Source organism: Staurois parvus, unplaced genomic scaffold, assembly GCF_062004578.1.
Source record: "Staurois parvus isolate SC_StPar_1 unplaced genomic scaffold, SC_StPar_1.0 ptg000291l, whole genome shotgun sequence".
NCBI classification, from domain to species: domain Eukaryota; kingdom Metazoa; phylum Chordata; class Amphibia; order Anura; family Ranidae; genus Staurois; species Staurois parvus.
The window spans coordinates 6,828,427-6,851,737 of NW_028318087.1; the positions used below are offsets into that span (position 1 = coordinate 6,828,427).

General features: G+C 41.6%; 1 protein-coding gene across 18 annotated transcripts in view; it reads left to right on the top strand.

Moving 5' to 3' along the window:
• KCNMA1 (potassium calcium-activated channel subfamily M alpha 1) overlaps nucleotides 1-23,311 on the top strand; it is a 976,002-nt gene that overhangs the window by 912,275 nt on the left and 40,416 nt on the right. For all 18 annotated transcript variants that reach the window (XM_089682563.1, XM_089682562.1, XM_089682551.1 and 15 more), the window contains one exon: nucleotides 12,916-13,029. In XM_089682563.1, coding sequence (XP_089538689.1) covers nucleotides 12,916-13,029 — 114 coding nt within the window. The remainder of the gene's footprint in view (nucleotides 1-12,915; nucleotides 13,030-23,311) is intronic.

A 23,311-nucleotide genomic window follows, 5' to 3' on the forward strand; every position in this document is an offset into this window, starting at 1 on the left:
CATCACTGGACTTTGAAGCAGCTGCAGGCATCATCCTGGTATTGTTTTTTTCAGCCGGCGATCGGCTTTCATGTAAAAGCAATCCTAGTGGCTAATTAGCTGCAGGATTGCTTTTACAAGCAGCGGGAGATGATACCCCCCCTCCCCTGCTGCCTTCCGCGGCCTTCTCAGGCAGTCTCGTGCCATCGGGGGAACCTGAGAATGCAGCCGGTGTTTCTGCCAGCTGACCATAGAGCTGATTGGAGACCAGAGTGGTGCCAATCATCTCTATAGTCTAAGAATTCGGAAGCTACAAGCATTTCATCACTTCAGTTTTGCAGGATATAAACAGTGCAATTTGTAAATTGGGAAAGCATCTGATCACACCGATTTTGGTTTGATTAGATAATATAAGGGCAGAGGAGATATCTAGAGTCTGATAGTCCCCAGATTTCTCAAAAAAGAATATATGACAATGCCCATTGAAGTTATAGGGGATATTTGCATTCTCTGTTATAGCATTAAAAGTGATCAAAAAAAAAAAAGAAAGGTACAATGTAAAAATAATTAAAAAAAATCAAAATAACTAAAGAAAAAAAATATTGCCCCTCCCATGCGCGCACACCTGTGTGCACAAGCCTTGACCCTGTGCCAGTATGTAAACAGCGGTTGCAGCATGCATGTGAGGTATTGCCGTGAATGTCAGATCAAGGGCAGTAATTCTAACACTAGACCTCTTCTGTAAATCTAAAATGGTAGCTTTTAAAGGCTTTTAAAGCATTGCCTATGGATATTAAAAATGTTTGCATTTTGTCGCCATTGCATGGGGCATGCGCAGTTTTAAAGCATGGCATGTTTGGTATCTATTTACTCGGCATACCATTATCTTTTATATTTTATCAAATAATTGGCCATTATATTGTGTTTTTGTGCATTAAAAGTAAAAAAAGTGTATTTTTTTCAACATTTGCTTTGAAAAATCGCTGCGCGAGTACTATGTGCCATAAAAAATTGTAGTACCCACCATTTTATTCACTAGGGTATCTGCTTTAAAAAAAATATATACTGTTTGGGGGTTTAAATTAATTTCCTAGCAAAAAAATACAGATTTTTTTTCATGTGAACAAAAAGTGTCTTGGTCTTCAGGTGGTTAGAAGAGTGAGTGATGTATGGCATAAACTTCTAAATGCTGGGCATGGAATGCCCCCACCCCCCAAAACGACCCCTTTTTGGAAAGTATACACCTCAAACTATTTGCTGAGAGGCATGTTGAATCAATAGAAGAATTTATTTTTTTACCACAAGTTTTTGGAAAATGACAAAAAAAAAGTTTTTGTTTTTACACAAAATTGGCACTTAAATGATTTATTGCTCACACATGCCATGGGTATATGTGGAATTACTCCCCAAAATACATTCTGCTACTTCTCCTGAGTATGGGGGTACCACATGTGAGAGATGTTTTGGCAGTCTAGCCAAGTACAGGACCCCAAAATCCAATAAGCACCTTCAGGCTTTTAAAGGGCTTTATTTCCTCATTACACTTCCTGACTACCTATCACAGTTTTGGAGGCCCTGAAATGCCAGGATAGCACCAACCCCCCCCCCCCCCCCATGACCACTTTTTGGAAATTAGACACCCACCCAAGGAATTTGATCAAAAGCATGATGAGTATTTTGCAGATCTCGTTTGTTGCCACATGTTTTTGGAAAATGAAGAAAAAAAACAAAAACGTATTTTTTCTTTTCATTTTTATATTTCAAAAGCTTGTGAGAAAAAATGAGATCTGCAAAATACTCACCATGCGTCTTCTTAAATTCCTTGGGTTGTCTACTTTCCAAAAAGGGGTCATTTGGGGGGGTTAGGTGCTATCCTGGCATTTCAGGGCTTTTGAAACTGTGATAGGTGGTGAGGAAGTGATATGAGGAAGTTACGCACCTTCAGGCTTTCAAAGTGGTCATTGGATTTCAGGCTCCTGTATGTGGCTAGGCTCCCAAAAAGTCTCACACATGGTATCCCCATACTCATTAGAAGTAGCAGAATGTATTTTGGGGTGTAATTCCACATATATCCATGGCTTGTGCGAGAAATATATAATTTAAATGACAACTTTGTGTAAAAAAGAAAGTTTGTCATTTTCCAGAAACTTGTGGGAAAAAAATAAATCTTCCATGGACTCAATATGCCTCTCAGCAGATAGCTTAGGGTGTCTACTTTCCGAAAAGGGATCATTTGGGGTTGTTTGTACTATCCTGGTATTTTAGCACCTCAAGAAATGTGATGGGCATTCAAAGTAAAAGCTGTGTAAATTCCATTATCTATGCCATACTTTGTAGATGCTATAACTTTCACACAAATCAGTAAATATACACTTATTGGGATTTTTTAACCAAAAACATGTAGCAGAATAAATTTTTGCCTAAATTTATGATGACATTTTAGTTTTTTTGGATTTTTTTATGACAGAAATGAGAAAATATAGCTTTTTAAAAAAAAAAACAATTCTCAATTTTTTTTTTAATCACCAAAAATAAAAAGCACACAGGTGATCAAATACCACCAAAAGAAAGCTCTATTTGTGCAAAAAATGGCATACATTTTATTATGTACCGTATTGCATGACCGCGCAAATGTTAGTTAAACTAGTGCAGTGCTGTATGGCAAAACAAATGGCATAAATTGTAGTATCTATGCCATAGTTTGTAGACGCTATAACTTTTACACAAAGCAATCAATATACACTTATTGGGATTTTTTTTACCAAAAACATGTAGCAGAATACATTTTGGCCTAAATTTATAACTAACTTTGAGTTTACTATATATTTTTTATAGCCGAAAGTAAAAAATATAGTTTTTCTTAAAAATTTTCGGTCTTTTTCTGCTTATAGCGCGAAAAATAAAAAGCGCACAGGTGATCAAATACCACCAAAAGAAAGCTCTATTGTTGTGAAAAAAAGGACGTACATTTTGTTTGGGTACAACATTGCATGACCGCGCAATTATCAATTGAATTAGGGCAGCGCCGAGTAGCAAAAAGAGGCCTGGTCATTAAGGTGGGTAAATCCTCAGGAGGGCAAGTGGTTAATCACTTTTATTGTTATCATAGAAATGTAAATATCCCCTGTGATAGCAATAGGCAGTGACAGGTATTCTGAGAAATCTGGGGTCTACTGCCCTGGCCAAAAGTTTTGAGAGTGACAGAAATATTAATTTACCTGCAAGGAAACACATGCAGTCATTGTTTTGCACAAAAAGGGATTCACAGGCAAGGATATTGCTGCTACTAAGATGCACCTAAATCAGCCATTTATTGGATCATCGAGAGATTCAACTGTTGTGAAGAAGGAATTAGGGGGCGCCCAAGAAAGTCCAGCAAGCACTAGGGCCATCTCCTAAAGTTGATTCAACTGGGGGATCGGAACATATCCAGTGCAGAGCTTGTTCAGGAAGGGCAGCGGGCAGGTGTGAGTGCATCTGCACGCACAGTGAGCAGAAGACGTTTGGAGGATGGCCTGGTGTCTCCAGGAAAAACATCAGGGACAGACTGATATTCTGCAAAAGGTACAGTGATTGGACTGCTGAGGACTGGGGTAAAGTCATTTTCTCTGATGAATTCCCTTGCCAATTGAGACAACCAGAAAAAAACTTGTCTGGAGAAGAAAAGGTGATGAGCCCTGTGTCATGCCAACAGTAAAGAATCCTGAGACTATTCATATGTGGGGCTACTTCTCACCAAAGAGAATGGGCTCACTCACAATTTTGCCTAAAAACACAGCCATGAATAAGGAATGGTACAAAAATATCCTCCATGAGCTGCTTCTCCCAACCATCCAAGAACAGGTTTTCCAGCATTATGGAGCACCTGGCCATAAGACAAAAGTGAGAACTAATTGGCTTGGGGAACAAATTATTAATATTTTCGGTCCATGGCCAGACCTTAATTCCATTGAGAACTTGTGGTAAATTCTAAAGAGGTGGGTGAACAAAAAAACCTCACAAATGCTGACAAACTCCAAGCATTGACTATGATATAATGGGCTGCCATAAGTGAGAATGTGGCCCGAAAGTTGATTGACAGCTTGCCAGGGCTAATTGCAACACTGCAGTTACTGCAGTTGTTTGCATAAACTTAATGCAATTGTCAATAAAAGCCTTTGACACCTATGAAATGCTTGTAATTATATTTCAATATACCATAATGACATCTGACAAAAAGATCTAAAAACACTGAAACAGCAGACTTTGTGAAAATTATTATTTGTGTCATTCTCAAAACTTTTGGCCAGGGCTGTATTAGACTCTAGATATCTCCTCTGCCCTTAAATCATCTGATCACACCAAGATCGGTGTGATCAGATGATTTCCCAATTTAAAAATAGTGCGGTGTATATCCAACAAAACTGAAGTGATGAAATGCTTGTAGCTTCTGGTTTCTTAGACTATAGAGATGATTGGAGCCAACTCGGTCTCCGATCAGCTCAATGGTCAGCTGGTGGAAACGCTGGCTGCATTCTCAGGTTCCCCGATGGGATAGCCCAAGAAAGCCATGGAGGGCAGGGGCATCCCCTGTCCCCTCCCACTGCTTGTAAAAGAAATCCAGTGGCTATTTAGCCACTAGAATTGCTTTTACATGAAAACAAACCTTTGGCTGAAGAAAACGATGATGTCTGCAGCTACAGGTATAACCATTCAAAGTCCAGTGATGTACCAGTATGTTGCTGTTCCTTGTTTTGCATATATGTTGTTTTTTTAATGCAGCTTGTGGGCTGAATGAAAAAAGAGAAGAAATCTCTGCCAGAAAGTGTGTGGTATGCCCACCATTAGAATATACTGCCCTGCATCCACTCACTTCTAATGTTGGGCATACACGAATATTGTTTTTTTTCGTTCACCCTGTGGGCTGAATGAAATAGAGAACCTAACAGATACCTCCATTCAAATTAATAGATGTGGATGAAGAAATCTCTGCCAAAAAGAAATTTAAAAATATATACCAAAGCATAGGCGTGATCTACCCAATGACCACCCCAGACCCCCATGTTTGGGCATATATGTTCTTTTTTTTTTTTTTAACTGCGGATGATGAATCTCATCCAACAGCGCTGCACACACTGATACACAATCTGGGAGCACACCCTGTTGCTGTCAGAATAAACAGATTAGTGCTACAGCTGAATGGCATTCCCTCTAAAAATATAAGAATGCTTAACAATAAAACAATAACGATAGAACGGTAACTCGATAAAACAACTATTTTTGGCCTTTTTTATTTATTTATTTTTAACTTTTTTTTTTTTCTTTTTTTCTAATTGTAAACCTTCCAGATTTTATGGTCTCTCAAAATGTGATAGCCAGTTTGCTGAATACGTAACATCTTTCAAAACACTGTGTAAATATGTACCCTAGACTGTGCTGTGCTGTACCCTACACTAATACTTCACTAGTGTGTGGTAGTGACAGAAGCAGTCCTTGAGGCAGAGACCAGGTTGGCGAGGACAGGAGGGACAGAAAAAAGCATGTGTCACGTCTAATTTCGTGTCTGCTACAGACACAACTTTTTTGTGGTGAATTTTGGGTTGGGGTACCCGGAATGGCATCAGGAAAATGCTTCTCATGCAGTCGGTCGGCTCACTGCATCTGGGTTGGGGGTTTGGGTCACAGTACCTTCTGGATACAAAAGGGCCACGATGATCTCTTCCTGAAATTTTATTATACAGGATGTATATAGCGCCAACAGTTTGCTCAGTGCTTTACAATATAAAGGGAGACAATACAGCAATAATACAGTTCAATACAAGAGGGTTAGGAGGGCCCTGCTCCTTGGAGCTTCCACTTCATCCAGTTGCTTTGTAACGCATAAAAGCATTGTACAGAGCCAATTGAAATAAATATACAGATACTTTTGTGTATCCGCGTCTGGCTTTCTGGGAAACTCTGTACGGCTTCATCATCTGGTCGGTGAAGTCCACCCCCCCATGTTAAGGTTATAGTTGTGGACACAGAGGGCCTTCTCAACAACGCCAGTTGCCATGCAAATTTGGACTGTTGTGTCTGCATGAATGGAAGACAGGATGAAAACATCCCGTTTGTCCTTCCATTTAACTGAGAGCAATTCATTTTTCAAGCAGACTTTCCCCCCCTTTCTATGTCGGGTAAATACAAGCCGTTGGGGGAAGACCTGGCAATTAGGTTGAATGGCACCACATGAGCCAATTCCAAGATTGTACAAATGTCTAAATAGTGGCATGCTTGTATAAAAATTGTCCACGTATAAGTGGTACCCCATATGGGAAAAGGGTGACACCAAGTCCCAAACTATCTTGCCACTGCTTCCCATGTAGTCTGGGCATCCGGGGGGCTCCATGTGACTATCTGTTCCCTTGTAAATCCAAAAATGACATGTATAGTCTTGCTGTCTCACAGACCTTATACATATTGACCCCATATCTGGCACGCAGCTGTTTTGTTGGGAAGTATACACATCTGCAAATTTCTGGTTAAATTGATTTTGAGGGACTGCATTTTGTGAAACCTATCATATTCAGGGTCACCCCGAGGACGACAGAGTGTATTGTCACTGAAATGCATACATCGCATTATATTCTCATATCTATGCCTGGCCGTGGCAGCAGAGAACGGCATATGATGATTCAGGTCTGTGAACCAATATGACCGGGACTCATTCTTTTTAGTAATGCCCATGTTGAGGATTAGGCCCAAAAAAACTTTAAAATCGGAAACTGTAATAGGTTTCCATGCAAATTGTCTGGCAAAGTTTGAATTTGGGTTGACGGCAATAAATTGCTGTGCGTATAAATTGCTTTGGTCCACAATCTATGCATACAGATCTTCTGTGAAAAACAGCTAAAAAAAAATCAAAGGGAATAGTTACATTTGCTGTTTCCACCTGAATTCTGGGTTGGGAAAGTATGGGTGCTGCAGAATTTGTGGGCTGCCAATTAGGATTTGCAAGCACATCTGGAAGAACACTGTGGGCTGTACAAGCCTGTTTGATTTCTTGGTGGCTACAGGACACTACTTGTGCTAGCCACTGCACCAGCTTGTACTGCACTTATGTGCCGCACTAGTACTGGCACTTTGGTGCATATGAGAATCATCATGCAATTCTAACACCTCAGAAAACTGGGGTCGGGTACGCCTGACCTTAGCAGGAACCTCTTCTCTTTCATCTGAGCTATTTGTCAGGGTGCCACTGTTCTTCCCAGGTTCATATTCTGAGGCAGAGTCTGTCAGTGAAGCTTCCCCTTCGCTCTAATCTGACATGGTCAGAATCCTGTAGGCCTCTTCATTAGAGTACCTTTCGTTGGACATTTTGGCCACTACATTTATAGGTACCTAGTGCGACTTAAGGGAAAAAGAGCACCTGGCTGTCAGCGACTGCTTGAACTGCTACAAAAAAAAATGTACCTGCAAGTGCTAGCAGAGATCAGGCCTGATCTTGCTAACACTGCAGTTTTGTGTGAAATGTATCAAGTGACAGTGATTTACTGACACTGCATTTGCTGGGGGAAGGGGGGGCAGAGGGGATACACACAGGTGCTGGCAGGTGTCAGGGCTGATCCTGCTAATGCTGCATTTTTTGGGGACACTATACTATTGTGAACACTGGTATAATTCTGATCTGATCAAAGATATTGATCCATTCAGACACTATACTAGCAATGAAAGTTTGTAGTGTGTATGTGAGCTAGTTCCTGGCAATCAAAGGGTTAAATGCGATGGTAATGTAGTGGCGGGCAATCTGATGCTATCTGGGAGGGACTTTAACTGATACTGTTATCTGAAATTGCCTGTGACACTAATACAGTAATCAGTAAAACATACAGTTGTGTCCAAAATTATTCAACCCCCAATGCTGTAAAGGGGTTTAGGGACTATAGTGTACATTTGGAATTGTATTCAGAATCAAATCCTACAAGGACGTTGTAACTACCCAAATGCAACTAAAATGACATCAATTGTTTATGTAATACAGTAGTAAATGGTTCTTATGTGGTTTCTTCATTGCCACAATTATTCAACCCCTTAAAGACTACCACTCTGAAGAACAGAGGTTCATACAGGTGCTTTCCATCAGGTATTGAAAACACCTGTGGATGTCACCGAGCAGCAATCAAGCATAATAAGCACCAATTAGGCAGCTTTAAAATGACTGTGATACTCAGCTCCTTCTAGACATTTACTGGTGTGGTTACAAACATGGTGAAGGCAAGAGAATGGTCCAGGAAGACAAGAGAAGAGGTGATTTCTCTTCACAGGAAGGGCAATGGCTATAAGAAGATTGCAAAGATGTTAAACATACCAAGAGACACCTTAGGAAGCATCATTCGCAAATTCAAGGCAAAGGGCACTGTTGAAACGCTACCTGGTCGTGGCAGAAAGAAGATGCTGACTTCGACTGCTGTGCGCTACCTGAAGCGTAGAGTGGAGAGAAGTCCCCGTGTGACTGCTGAGGAACTGAGAAAAGATTTGTCAGATGTGGGTACAGAAGTTTCAGCCCAGACAATAAGACGCACACTGCGTAATGAAGGCCTCCGTGCCAGAACTCCCAGGCGTACCCCCTTGCTGTCTCCAAAGAATAAGAAGAGTCGACTGCAGTATGCCAAAAGCCATGTGGACAAACCACAAAAGTTGTGGGATAGTGTTCTGTGGACTGATGAAACAAAATTAGAACTGTTTGGGCCCATGGATCAACGCTATGTTTGGAGGAGGAAGAACAAGGCCTATGATGAAAAGAACACCTTGCCTACTGTGAAGCATGGTGGAGGGTCAATCATGCTTTGGGGCTGTTTTGCTTCTGCAGGTACAGGGAAGCTTCAGCGTGTGCAAGGTACCATGAATTCTCTTCAGTACCAGGAGATATTGGATGGAAACGTGATGCAGTCCGTCACACACCTGAGGCTTGGGAGACGTTGGACCTTTCAACAGGACAATGATCCCAAGCATACCTCCAAGTCCACTAGAGCATGGTTGCAGAGGAAAGGCTGGAACATTTTGGAGTGGCCATCGCAGTCACCAGACTTAAATCCGATTGAGAACCTCTGGTGGGACTTAAAGAAAGCAGTTGCAGTGCGCAAGCCTAAGAATGTGACTGAACTGGAGGCCTTTGCCCATGAAGAATGGGCGAAGATACCCGTAGATCGCTGCAAGACACTTGTGTCAAGCTATGCTTCACGTTTAAAAGCTGTTATAACTGTAAAAGGATGCTGTACTAAGTACTAAGATTGAATGTCACTTGGGGGTTGAATAAAACTGATAATGCTGTGAGCACAGAAAAGACATTTGTGGTTATTTCATTATAACTGTTATGTTATATTTGTCTGACCTACAAGTGCCTCTTTAATGTAAATGTAAGCAAGATGACTGAATGATCAAAAGCAATGTCAAACTGGCCAAAACACTCAATTTCAGTGGGGGTTGAATAATTTTGGACACAACTGTATCTGCACATTATACTAATGACACTGGTGACAGGGCAGTGAAGGGTTAACTGGAAGGCGATCAGGGGGTTAAATGTGACCTAGCTGTGCTTTTACTGTGTCAGCATGCTGCTTTGACTCACGTGGATCTGCTTTCTTCTCTCTCTGGAACGGAATGTGCTCAAGGGAGAGAAGATTGCATAATTTCCTGTGCCTGTGTTTACAGAACATCATTGGGCTTGATCTGGTGAGTGATCAGTGCTGAACAGAGTCACAGCACTACCGGGCTGGCGCACGTGCGCCCCCTGCATGTCAACAGGTTTGGAGTCTGGGTCACGATTATATACGTAATTTTGTGCTGGGAGTCCACCCTGTAGCAGTAAATCTACTATAGGGAAGACGGCAACTGGTTAAAAAGCAATTCCAGGCAACACAAAATATGAGTAAGACAGCCCATAAATTAGTGGGAGTTTTTTTCAGCCAGTGGGTGAGCAAAAAAAATAACTGATCCAACTTCCCCATCCACACATTCGAGGTGGATGGGGGAATCCTCTTGCTGAGCTATTGTATTATGACAGCGGGGAAGCTTCCAAACCATCAGAATACCTGATCAGCGTTGCCAGCTATAGCCTGTGGTGGTGATCGAGTGGGGAAAACCTGACAGGGTGGAAGTACAGAAGTTGATCAGTCAATCAAATTACTGACTGCTACACAACCATGTGATGAAAGGAAACAATAGGCGCACAATACAAACAGGCCGACACCATGCACATACACTATATTGCCAAAAGTATTGGGATGCCTGCCTTTACACGCACATGAAATTTAATGACATCCCAGTCTTAGTCCGTAGGGTTCAATATTGAGTTGGCCCACCCTTTGCAGCTATAACACCTTCAACTCTTCTGAGAAGGCTGTCCACAAGGTTTAGGAGTGTCTCTATGGAAATGTTTCACCATTCTTCCAGAAGTGCTAGTTCATCCCAAAGGTGTTCTATTGGGTTAAGGTCAGGACTCTGTGCAGTCCAGTCAAGTTCCTCCACCCCAAATTTGCTCATCCATGTCTTTATGGACTGTGGTTTGTGCACTGGAGCATAGTCATGTCGGAACAGGAAGGGACCATCCCCTTTACACTTGGCACAATACAGTCAGGCAAGTAAAATGACAGAGCAGTGTCAGCGAATGCTGAAGCACACAGTGAGAAGAAGTCGACAACTGTCTGCACAGTTAATAGCTAAAAACCTCCAAACTTTGTGTGGCCTTCAGATTAGCACAATACATAGAGAGTTTCATGGAATGGGTTTCCATGTCCGAGCAGCTGCATCCAAGCCTTACATCACAAAGTGCAATGCATCAGATGCAGTGATATAAAGCATGCTGTCACTGGACTCTAGAACAGTGGAGGCGTGTTCTCTGGAGTAACGAATCACACCTCTCTGTCTGGCAATCCGATGGGCATGTGTGGGTTTGGCAGTTGCCAGGAGAACAGTATTTGCCTGACTGCATTGTGTCAAGTGTAAAGTTTGGTGGGGGGGATTATGGTGTGGGGTTGTTTTTCAGAGGTTGGGCTTGGCCCCTTCGTTCCAGTGAAAGGAACTCTTAAGGCGTCAGCATACCATTTTGGATATGCTCCCAACTTTGTGGGAACAGTTTGGGGATGGCCCCTTCCTGTTCCAACATGACTGCCCACCAGTGCACAAAGCAAGGTCCTTAAAGACATGGATGAGCACGTTTGGGGTGGAGGAACTTGACTGGTCTGCACAGAGTCCTGACCCTAACTTGATAGAACACCTTTAGGATGAATTAGAGCGGAGACTGCGAGCCAGGCCTCCTCGTCCGACATCAGTGCCTAACCTCACAAATGCACTTCTAGAAGAATGGTCAAACATTCCCATAGACACACTCCTAAACCTTATGGACAGCCTTCCCAGAAGAGTTGAAGCTGTTATAGCTAGCACTTACATTTCAGATGTCATATTGCACGGTTCTCCCCCCAAGGATGGGTGTACTGCATGGGTAAAAAGTGCCTATTTCCTGGGTGGACTAAGATGGCGGCCGTACCGGAAGTACGTCACCGCTGTCCGGATACTGCGTCCTTGCGTATCTACGCGTTACGTCACCGTTCGCGTGACTTCATGAAGTCACGCGATCGGTGACGTAACGCGTAGATAGTACGTCACCGCTGTCCGGATACTGCGTCCTTGCGTATCTACGCGTTACGTCACCATTCGCGTGACTTCATGAAGTCACGCGATCGGTGACGTAACGCGTAGATACGCAAGGACGCAGTATCCGGACAGCGGTGACGTACTTCCGGTACGGCCGCCATCTTAGTCCACCCAGGAAATAGGCCACTTTTTACCTATGCAGTACACCCATGCTTGGGGGGAGAACCGTGCAATATGACATCTGAAATGTAAGTGTCAGTTTTTGTTACAAATAAAGCACTTTTACTTTGGCATACTTCACTATCAGAGTGTCTCCTTATATTTGCATTATCTGGATGAGTGGTGTACCCAGCAGAGATCAGGAGCCAGGATATCTAGTGTATCATCCCCATGTGATGAGAGGTCTGGAGGAGCTTACTTGTCAGTATTGGAGGAAGATCCTTAGTGATCTTGAAGGGGCATTGGCCCATTGGGCCGCAGAGTGGAGGCGAGGAGGCAATTCAGCCATAGGAGGAGAGTCACTCACAACACTGGAAGTTTTGTGTGATCACGCTCAATGCATGAATTTTTACTGTGTTGAACACCATCACTTACCATTTATGAACTGTGCATACCCACCTGGAATATTTTTACCCACTGGTCACGTTACAGAGTGGGAGTGAGGGGGGCACGTTTATTGCTATGTATTAATAGTCACCTTTATATTTGTCAATAGTGTCTTGGCTGCATTTGTACCATTCGTGTGTCACCTTGATATATTTATAAGCATTATTTTATTATTTATTCACTTGTTTATATTTGATATAAGTCTGCGATTGAGCGCTGCACTACCTTTTTTGTGTTTTTTAGTTCTACTGTATGGTATCAGTCTGAGTGCCAGCTGCTTATAACGGTAGGCACTCCATTAAGTGCAGGAGGATCTTTTCATATTCATTTACTGATTGAAACATTATCACTGGCTCATAGTGGCCATACATGGATCGAAATTTGGCCAGTCCCTGCTGAACCAGCCACACTTCAATCCATGTATGGACAGTTTACGTGCATTGCATGGGGAAACAATAAAGGTTGAAAGAAGTTGAAATCAATTCTAGTTGCTCACTAATACACCGAGAGCAATTGTTGGGGGGGTGTCTGGTACTATGCATAGACATGAGGTCCATCAACTGTGTTTACTACAGTACTTACTAATTTGTGTCTGTCAAAATCTAAGGGCCATTTTTAGTCTTGCATATATCCTCCAAAGTGTACAACTAAAATATACAATTCTTCCTTTGCTATTACAAGGCAGTTGTTCAGTTATTTGATTGGTTTGTTTACGTTAAGGTTTTACTCCACCTGGAATGGACCGTTCCTCCCCTGACAACAGTCCAGTGCATGGTCTAGCAAGACAGCCATCTATTACTACAGGGGCCAACATTCCCATCATTACTGAGCTTGGTAAGTAACATTGTCATTATATGTTATTATATTATACAAAACAACAGATGTGCATGGACATCACTGTTCTACCAACATCCCAATATATACACTACTGTGCAAAAGTTTTAGGCAGGTGTTAAAAAATGAATGCTTTCAGAAATAGAAGTGTTAATAGTTGATTTTTGTCAATTAACAAAAAGAAAAACAAATGAACAGATGAGAAATCCAAATCCAATCAATATTTGGTGTGAGCACCCTTTGCCTTCAAAACAGCATTGTTTGTCCTAGGTACACTTGCAAACAGGTTTTGAAGGAATTCGGCAGGTAGGATGTTCCAAACATGGAGAACTAACCACAGATCATCTGTGGATGTAGGCTATCTCAAATCTTTCAAAACCATCACTTCCAGAATTCCTTGTTCTTTACAATGAAGATGGTTCTTGACCGCCCTATAGCAGAACTACTGCTACGGGGCGGCACGGCTATGCAAAATTACGTATATATACGTTATTTTGCATCTCCATGTAGGGGGCACACGTGAGCGCGCCGCCCTACCTTTTTGTTTTTTATTTAAATATTTATTCATTTTCCATCAGATAAATTATACATTTTTCATACTTGAAAAAGAAAATGACATTGACACACTTATAATACCATTATCACTTTGCTTTAAATTATACTTATATTTCCTACCCTCCCTAAACTCCCCCCCCCCCCCCCCCGCCTATACCACTCTGTGTTTTCCTTATCTTCCTGGGACCCTACCCCCTCTAAAATAAAGAGATAGGTATTGTTCTACATTTTAGGTTATGCCCCCCTATATTCCACGTTTAATTTTGATTTTTAATGTTTTTAAATTCTTCCCATCTATTCCATCTCATATAATATCTCTCTATCCTATCTTCATACATATGAAATAGTTTTTCCATCTTACTTATCTGATTCACTTGGTCGACCCAATCCTCTACCTCCGGCACCTCACTTCTCCTCCAAAACTTGGGTATCAAACCCTTTGCTGCATTCAAATAATACCATATACCAGATTCTTTATATTTGTTAACTGACATCTCTGTACCATGAAATAGGCAAGTCTCTGGATCTAATTTAATATAAACTTCAGTAATTTTCCGGATCAGGTGCACTATTTTCTCCCAAAATTCCTGTATTTTTGAACACTCCCACCATATATGATACATAGTGCCTCTAACTCCACATACCCGCCAACACATTGGTGAATTCTCTTCATTTAACCTATGAGCCACACTTGGTGTAATATACCATCTTCCCAAACATTTATAATTTGTTTCTACTTCCCGCATATTTATATTTTCATGAATCAATCTATACATATTCTTCTGTTTTTCCTCATCTATTATTACATCCATGTCCCTTTCCCATTTTTCTATATAAGGTGGCCTAACTTCCGTGTCTATTTCAGTGAGAATCCTATATATTTTAGCAATTCCGTGTTTCCCATCTCCCCGTGTTTCCAATAATCGTTCAAAAGGGTTCCAATCCTTTCTAGTTCTCAAGGGTTTTGGGAGCTTCCCTACAAAGTGTTTCAATTGATTGTACCGCCACTCATCCATTCTTGTGAAAACTTCTCCCTTTTTCTTAAAAGAACCCATTTCCTCACCCACCAGTACATCTCTTAACTGTGCATCCTCCTTAATCCACACTCCTGTGACACCCTTCTTACCCGGTGGGAAAAACTCAGTATCCCCTAGTGGCATTAACAGTGAATTAAATTCCCATCCCTTCTTTCTGTGCAACACATCCCAAACTCTTAAAACATTTAAAGTATATAAACTTGTGCTATCTTCTAATCCTCGATATTGTGTGGGCACCCATATGATCCTACTTAAATTTACTTTACTAAGTACATTTTCAATTTTAACCAAACTTTTCCCTTTTGGATTATGCATCCAATCAAAAATTCTCGCCATTATTACTGAATTATAATATCTCTTAATATCTGGGACTCCCAGCCCACCCTTCTGTTTGTTTCTACATAGTATTTCATACCCTATTCTAGGTTTTTTATTCCTCCAGATATACCTTGTTATCATTTTTTTAATTGTTTTAAGATATATTTCTGGGAGCTTAATTGGTATCATTTGAAATTTTATATAAGATTTTAGCGACAATTACCATTTTTATCAGGTTTATACGACCTATCCATGACGGGTTTCCTCCTCCTAATTTCCTTAGTTCCTCCTTAATCTCATTTAACAATGGAATATAATTTAACTTGTATAAATTTCTATTAGAGGCAGCTAATTTTATTCCTAAATTTTTCATTTATTTTTCTCTCCAAACAAAGGGAAATTCCTCTTGTATCTTAATTTTCTCTCTATTTGGGATATTTATATTTAAAATCTCAGTTTCTGTTGGGTTAATTTTTAGATTTGACAACTCCCCATATTCTTTCAGTGTCCTCATTAAATTTGGCAGTTATCCTGGGGTTCCCCACATAAAACAGCTGATCATCCGCATAAGCTGTCTCCTTATTTTAGACAGCAAAGACTCCAGTGACAAAATGTACAATAGTGGAGACAGAGGGCATCCCTGTCTTGTTCCATTTGACGTCCCAAAATACTCTGATAAATCTCCGTTAACCATGATTGCTGCGGAGGGTACACTATACAACTTCCTTATCCACTCTCTCATTCTCACTCCCAACCCCAGTACTTCCAAAGTGTCCATCATATATCCCCAATCTACTCTATCAAATGCCTTCTCTGCATCGATCGAGAGCACCACCACTGGGGTTTTCTCTTTCCTACTTTTCTGTATAAGGAGCAATGATCTCAACCCATTGTCTCTACCCTCTCTCCCCGGAACAAATCCCACCTGATCCATATGTATCCATTCAGGCATTGAGTCTTTCAACCAATTTGCTAGTACCTTTGCATATAATTTAGTGTCTGTGTTCAATAAAGTAATCGGTCTATAGCTTGAGCATTGAGTGACATCCTTTCCTTCTTTATGGACAAGAACCACGTGTGCCTGTAGGGATTCTCACCTCATTTCCATCTCTCCCCCAGTGCATTCATATATATCTTCAATTTGGGTACTAATAGTTCTTTATATTTTTTTTTATAATACCTTACAGTGTATCCATCTGGCCCTGGACATTTCCCAACCATGGTAATTTTTAATGCTCCTTGTATTGCTTCCTGGGTTATTTCTGATTCTAGGGAATTACTTTGCCCTTCACTTAATTTCGGTAATCCTGCATTTTTTAAATATGTCTGTCTTTTTTTGATTTTCCCTATTCCATCATTATTTAAAGAATTCTGAGGATTAATATTATATAGCTTACTGTAATATTCTTTAAACACCCTAGCAATGTCTTTAGTTGAATGTACCAAATCTCCCTTGGGATCTCTTATTTTCTCTATATAATTGCTAACCTTTTTTTTCCTCTGAGCCCTCATCAAGTACTTTCCCCATCTATACCTCTCACTTACCACTTTATTAAAGCCTCTTCTCTTTTCTTCCTCCATCAAATTTTTTAGTTCTTCTTTCTTATTTGTTACCCTCTGCCTTAACTCTTTTGTTCTACTCTTATGCATTTGTTCAAGCTCAAAGAGTTCCCTGAGAAGCCCATTGATTTTTTTCTCTCCTTTCTCTTTTCTTTTTTGCCCCTATTGCAATAAGGATACCTCTGATATAAGCCTTATGAGCCTCCCATACAGTTGCCACTGACACATCTCCGGTATAGTTTTCCTCAAAAAATCGCTCTATTTCATTCTTTATTTTTTGATCGGTCTCCTGATCCAAGGGAAGTGTCTCATTTAACCTCCATGCTATTCCTCCTTTCAACTCCTTTCCCCATAACCGTTTCGTTGTAACCGGAGCATGATCCGATATTGACATTACTTAAATTTTTACTTTAACCAAGGACACCATAAGTCGATGTTCCAGCAATATATAATCCAGTCTTGAATACCTCTCGTGTTCATGTGAGAAAAAATTATAGTCTCTGTCTTTCGTATGCTTAATTCTCCATATGTCCACCAATTGACATTCATATATCATCCTCTTCAATGCTCTCAGAGACCTACTCTCCACCCACTGCACAGGAGAAGTTGCATCCATCTGCAAATCCATACAAAAATTAAAATCTCCTGCTACAATCAAACCACCTTTTTTGAAAGCCATCAATTTCTTCAGGACATTTTTCAAAAATACTTCCGGTTTTTTGTTTGGGCAATAAATATTTGCTACTGTACATTCTATTTCTTGTAATTTACCCTTTAAAAACAGGAATCTTTCTCAGGATCCGTCACTCTATCATCCAAATCAAACCTTATATTCTTTGCGAACCCTGTTGCCACCCCCTTTGCTCTTCTAACTGGCGAATCTGCATAGTACCACACTGGATAATATCTAGAATTTCATTTCACTTCTGTCTCTATCTCCAGATGTGTCTCCTGTAGGAAAACCACTGAGGATAATCTGTGCTGTAACTCTTTAAATAACCAGAATCTCTTCCCGTGGCAATTTAACCCATTTACATTATAAGTTACAAACTGTATCTCTTCCATACTTCTTTTGTCTCCTCTACTCTTCTCCTTCTCTTCTCCCCTTCTCTCTTTACTAGTTTGTCTCCCATCCTATCGCAGAGTGAAAACCTAGCTACCCTTTCCCTATACCCCGCCCCCCCCTGCACCGCCCTACCTGTGCTGCCATTGGTGGCTAAAGCTGTCGGTCATCAGGTCCCAGCCGGTGATTACCTACGGGCACCCAGCGATTGCCGAGGAACACTGACATATGTAAACAATACAGATCTCTCTCCTATCAGCAGCAGCATGCTACTTTGTATTGCTCTGCATAGCAGAGCAATACAAATCAGCATGCTTACATAGTAAAACAGCACATAATGTGAGACACACAGTTAACTTTAGATCGCCCCAGATGTTAACCCCTTCTTGCCCAGTGTCATTAGTACAGTACCAGTGCTTTTCATTAGTACTGATCACTGTATTAATGTCACTGGGGATGTCAGTGACAGTCTGTTCCCCTCCAGTGTCAGAATGCCTGCCGCAGTCCCGCTATAAGTCGCTGATAGCCGTCATTGCTAGTACAGAAAAAAAAATTCCAGTATATATACCGCCATTTGTAGACGCTATAACTTTAACGTAAACCAATTCATTTACACGTATTGAGATTTTGTTTTTTTAGCAAAAACATGTAGCAGAATACATTTTGGCCTACATTTATGACAAAATTAGATTTTTTTAATTTTTCACTGGATATATTTTATAGTAAAAAGTCAAAAATATTGGGCTTTTTTTTTTTTTTTCTTCAAAATTATCGGTCTTTTGTTGTTTATAACGCAAAAAATAAAAATCGCAGAGGCGATCAAATACCATAAATAACATTTAATTTGGGTGCAGCATTGCATGACTGCGCAATTTTTCAGTTAACGTAACGCAGCGCCGTATCGCAAAAAATATCCTGGTCAGGAAGTGGGGGGGGGGGGGGTGAATCCTCTGGAGGGCAAGTGGTTAATGACATTGGCTGTGTGTTTGGGGTGGTTGTCCTGCTGCAGAATAAATTTGGGGCCAATCACACACCTCCTTGGTGGTATGGCATGGTAGATAAATATCTGCCTGTATCTCATCATTGATCCTGATCAAATCTCCCACTCCATTTGGGGAATGCAACCCAAGAATCTCCACCATGCTTCACTATTACCTGCAGACACACTTTATTGTACTGCTGTCCAGCTGTTCATGAAGAAACTGCCTCCTGCTACAGCCAAATAATTCAGATTTTGACTAGTCAGTCCAGAGTACCTGCTGCCATTTTTCTGCATCCCAGTCCCTATGTTTTCATGTGTAGGACATGGAAACAAGTGACTTTAATGCATTAAAACATCATGGAATACTTATCCATCATGGCATACCATCAGGGAGGCATGTGATTGGCCCCAAATTTATTCTGCAACAGGACAATGACCCCAGACATGCAGCCAATGTCATTAAACACTGCATATACAGAATGGTATCAAAGACCCAATCATTAACAAACCAAACAACATAATAAAAAAACCTTCCAGTGCAATCAAATAAACAAGAAATCCAGGAGTTTATGCAACACTACAGAGATAACATATAACAATGCAATCAGATGATACGGTAATTTTGCATACACTGACAATGAGTATCCCCACATCAGTGGACCCGCAGGAAACAGAGAGCACCCGCCCCCCACCAGGGAGTACAGGAGAGACAGAAAGTGGCCTTGAGAAAGTGATAATCAAATTGCAATCAAAAGCAACTACAACAGCCTATGCATAATTAAATCAAAAGGGGCTAAACCTGAAGTGGCCAGCCAAGCATCCCAAAGTTTTTCAAATTTACCCAAACATACTTTATGCTGGTAATCTAAACAATCATACCGTAAAATAATTCCCATATTTTGCTTCCAGTCGGCAACAGAGGGGGGGGGGGGGGGGAGTATCCGAGGTCCAGCATACTAGAAGTGCTTTGCGCGCCTGGAACAAGGCCTTGGAAAGGGCCTCTAATATACATGTATCCTGCGTTACTGAATCTAAAATACCCAAAAGGCACTGCTTAGGATCCAGAATTAAGTTAGTTTGAAACACCAGATTAAGGGTTGTAACCACCTCCTCCCAATACCTATGGTGTTTTGGACATCTCAACAACATATGTATCAAATCCCCATCCTACTTGCATCTGCCACATAGGGGGTCCTGACGTAGCCCCATCTTGTTCAATTTTGCAGGAGTATAATGAACCCTAAGTAGATTATACAGTTGAGAAATGTGGTGGGAAACTGTCAACTAACCAAGATGTACAGATTGCAAGGCAGCCTCCCACTGGTCATCCTCAAAAGTACCAACATCTCAAAAGCATGCTATAGCAACGAGAGATAATCCCCTTGGTCACCGTAGCAGATTGTAAGTAATTAAAAATAAGGGTAGGAGAAGGGTGCCAGAAGGCCGATGGGCCCTGAGCCGCAACTGAAGATAGTAAAATAGCATCGTGGATGGTAGGTTATACCTAGACTGCAAGACATCAAAGGAGAGAAGCTGACCATTGCTAAAGATATGTTTCAAGTGAGTGATACCATAAGCTTTCCATTTAGAAACATATTGTAATTTGGCCAATTCTGGTAGTGTAGCATTGTTCCATATGGGACTATAAACCATATGGCCCGTAATCTGTTGCAAATGCTTACCCTTAAGCCAAATTTTCTGCATGAGACGATATGTAGGGAAGGATTTATTAGATTTACAAAAAGATTGAGTCTCAAGACCCTCAGGTAAGGAGTCAGAGGCAGTGCAGTGCAACATCACTTTAAGAGTAGAGTCATCAACCCGAACCGAGCCAACCCTGCGCAATACCTTTCTGAAAATGCTGCAGCTGACTAGCAAGGTGATACAACCATGGTTAGGCAACGCTATCCCCCCTCTGTCCTTGGGACGCTGCAATTCTTCCAACCGAAGCCGAGGTGAAAAATGTTTTTTATAATTGCAAAAGTTTTCAACAGAATCATGACTGGGGAGTTATGAAGGAAGTATAACAATTGGGGCATAAATATAATTTTTATAAGATTAGCTCTACCTGCCAGAGATAACCAGAATTTGGACCATATCTTGCCCTTATCTTTAAATCGGTTCAGCAAGGGTGCTACATTACGTCGACAGTAATCTAGTAAATCGGCACTAATGAGAATACCTAGATATCTGAAGGAGGTTGTAATCACCACCGGACAGAAAGTAGGCACTGTGGGATCCACAGCCCCGTCCAGTGGCAACAGTGCCAATTTAGACCAGTTAATAACCATTCCCGAATAATGGCCAAACTGCGTAATAATCTGCATAAGGAAGGTCCAGTGTCTCCAAGCAGAAGCAAAACCTCATCGGAATAGAGCAATATTTTTTCTTGACGAGTACCATATTTAAAACCTACAACATCTATACTAGCCCTAATTCGTGCCACCAAAGGCTCGATGGCCAGTGCAAACAAGAGCGAGGAAAGAGGACATCCCTGATGGGTGCCTCTGGCCAAGTGAAAAGTTGAAACAGCTCTACCCTGCCTAATTGCAGCACAAGGAGAATGATATAAAAGCTTCACCCAATTTATAAAGCGGTCACCAAAACCGAATCTCGCAAGAATCCGCCATAAGTAATCCCATTGTACGCTATCAAACGCTTTAGTGGCATCTAGTGACAGAAGCACTCTAGAGCCCCTATTGTCTGCCAGCGTTTGCATATTAATAAACAGTCTGCGTAAATTAACAGCAGTGGATGTCTGTGGCATGAAACCTGCTTGATCAGGATTTATGATCTTAGTAATTACTTTATTTAGGCGAAACGCTAATACTTTGGCCAGAATCTTTACGTCAGACTGTAATAGGGATATAGGTCTATATGAGCTAGGGTCAGTGGCCACCTTGTCCGGCTTAAGCAGCAAGACCACCATGGCCTTGGTCATAGAGGCAGGCAGTGAGCCCCTGTCATAAGCCGCCTGGATCACCGTCAGGAGTGGCGGTAACATGGTTTCAGCATACACTTTACAGTGGGGCAAAAAAGTATTGTCAGCCACCAATTGTGCAAGTTCTCCCACTTAAAAAGATGAGAGAGGCCTGTAATTGGCATCATAGGTAGACCTCAAGTATGAGAGACAAAATGAGAAAAAAAATCCAGACAATCACATTGGCTGATTTGGAAAGAATTTATTTGCAAATTATGGTGGAAAATAAGTATTTGGTCACCTACAAACAAGCAAGATTTCTGGCTCTCACAGACCTGTACCTTCTTCTTTAAGAGGCTCCTCTGTCCTGCACTCATTACCTGTATCAATGGCACCTGTTTGAGGTTGTGGACAGGTGTCTTTTATACTGATAACAAGTTCAAACAGTCACACTCCAAACTCCACTATGGTGAAAACCAAAGAGCTGTCGAAGGACACCAGAAACAAAATTGTAGACCTGGACCAGACTGGGAAGACTGAATCTGCAATAGGCAAGCAGCTTGGTGTGAACAAATCAACTGTGGGAGCAATAATTAGAAAATGGAAGACATACAAGACCACTGATAATCTCCCTCGATCTGGGGCTCCACGCAAGATCTCACCCCGTGGGGTCAAAATGATCACAAGAACGGTGAGCAAAAATCCCAGGACCACACGGGGGGACCTAGTGAATGACCTGCAGAGAGCTGGGACCAACGTAACAAAGGCTACCATCAGTAACACACTACGCCGCCAGGGACTCAGATCCTGCAGTGCCAGACGTGTCCCCCTGCTTAAGCCAGTACTTGTCCGGGCCCGTCTGAAGTTTGCTAGAGGGCCTTTGGATGATCCAGAAGAGGATTGGGAGAATGTCAGATGAAACCAAAATAGAACGGTTTGATAGAAACACAACTCGTCGTGTTTGGAGGAGAGAGAATGCTGAGTTGCATCCAAAGAACACCATACCTACTGTGAAGCATGGGGGTGGCAACATCATGCTTTGGGGCTGTTTCTCCGCAAAGGGACCAGGACGACTGATCCATGTACAGGACAGAATGACTGAGGCCATGTATAGTGAGATTTTGAGTGCAAACCTCCTTCCATCAGCAAGGGCATTGAAGATGAAACGTGGCTGGGTCTTCCAACATGACAATGATCCCAAACATACCGCCCGGGCAACGAAGGAGTGGCTTCATAAGAAGCATTTCAAGGTCCTGGAGTGGCCTAGCCAGTCTCCAGATCTCAACCCCATAGAAAACCTTTGGAGGGAGTTGAAAGTCCGTGTTGCCCAGCGACAGCCCCAAAACATCACTGCTCTAGAGGAGATCTGCATGGAGGAATGGGCCAACATACCAGCAACAGTGTGTGTCAACCTTCTGAAGACTTACAGGAAACGTTTGACCTCTGTCATTGCCAACAAAGGATATATAACAAAGTATTGAGATGAACTTTTGATATTGACCAAATACCGTATTTTCCGGCGTATAAGACGACCCCCTACTTTTCCTGTTTAAAATGTAGTGTTTGGGCTATACTCGCCGTATAAGACTACCCCTCTTCCAGTGCACACCAGTGGGAAGAATTGTGCCCCATCAGTGGTATCAGTGGGAGGAATAGTGCCCCAATATTGGTGTCAGTGGGAGGAATAGTGCCCCATCATGGGTATTAGTGGGAGGAATAGTGCTCCATCATTGGTATCAGTGGGAGGAATAGTGCCCCATCATTGGTGTCAGTGGGAGGAATAGTGCCCCATCATTGGTGTCAGTGGGAGGAATAGTGCCCCATCATTGGTGTCAGTGGGAAGAATA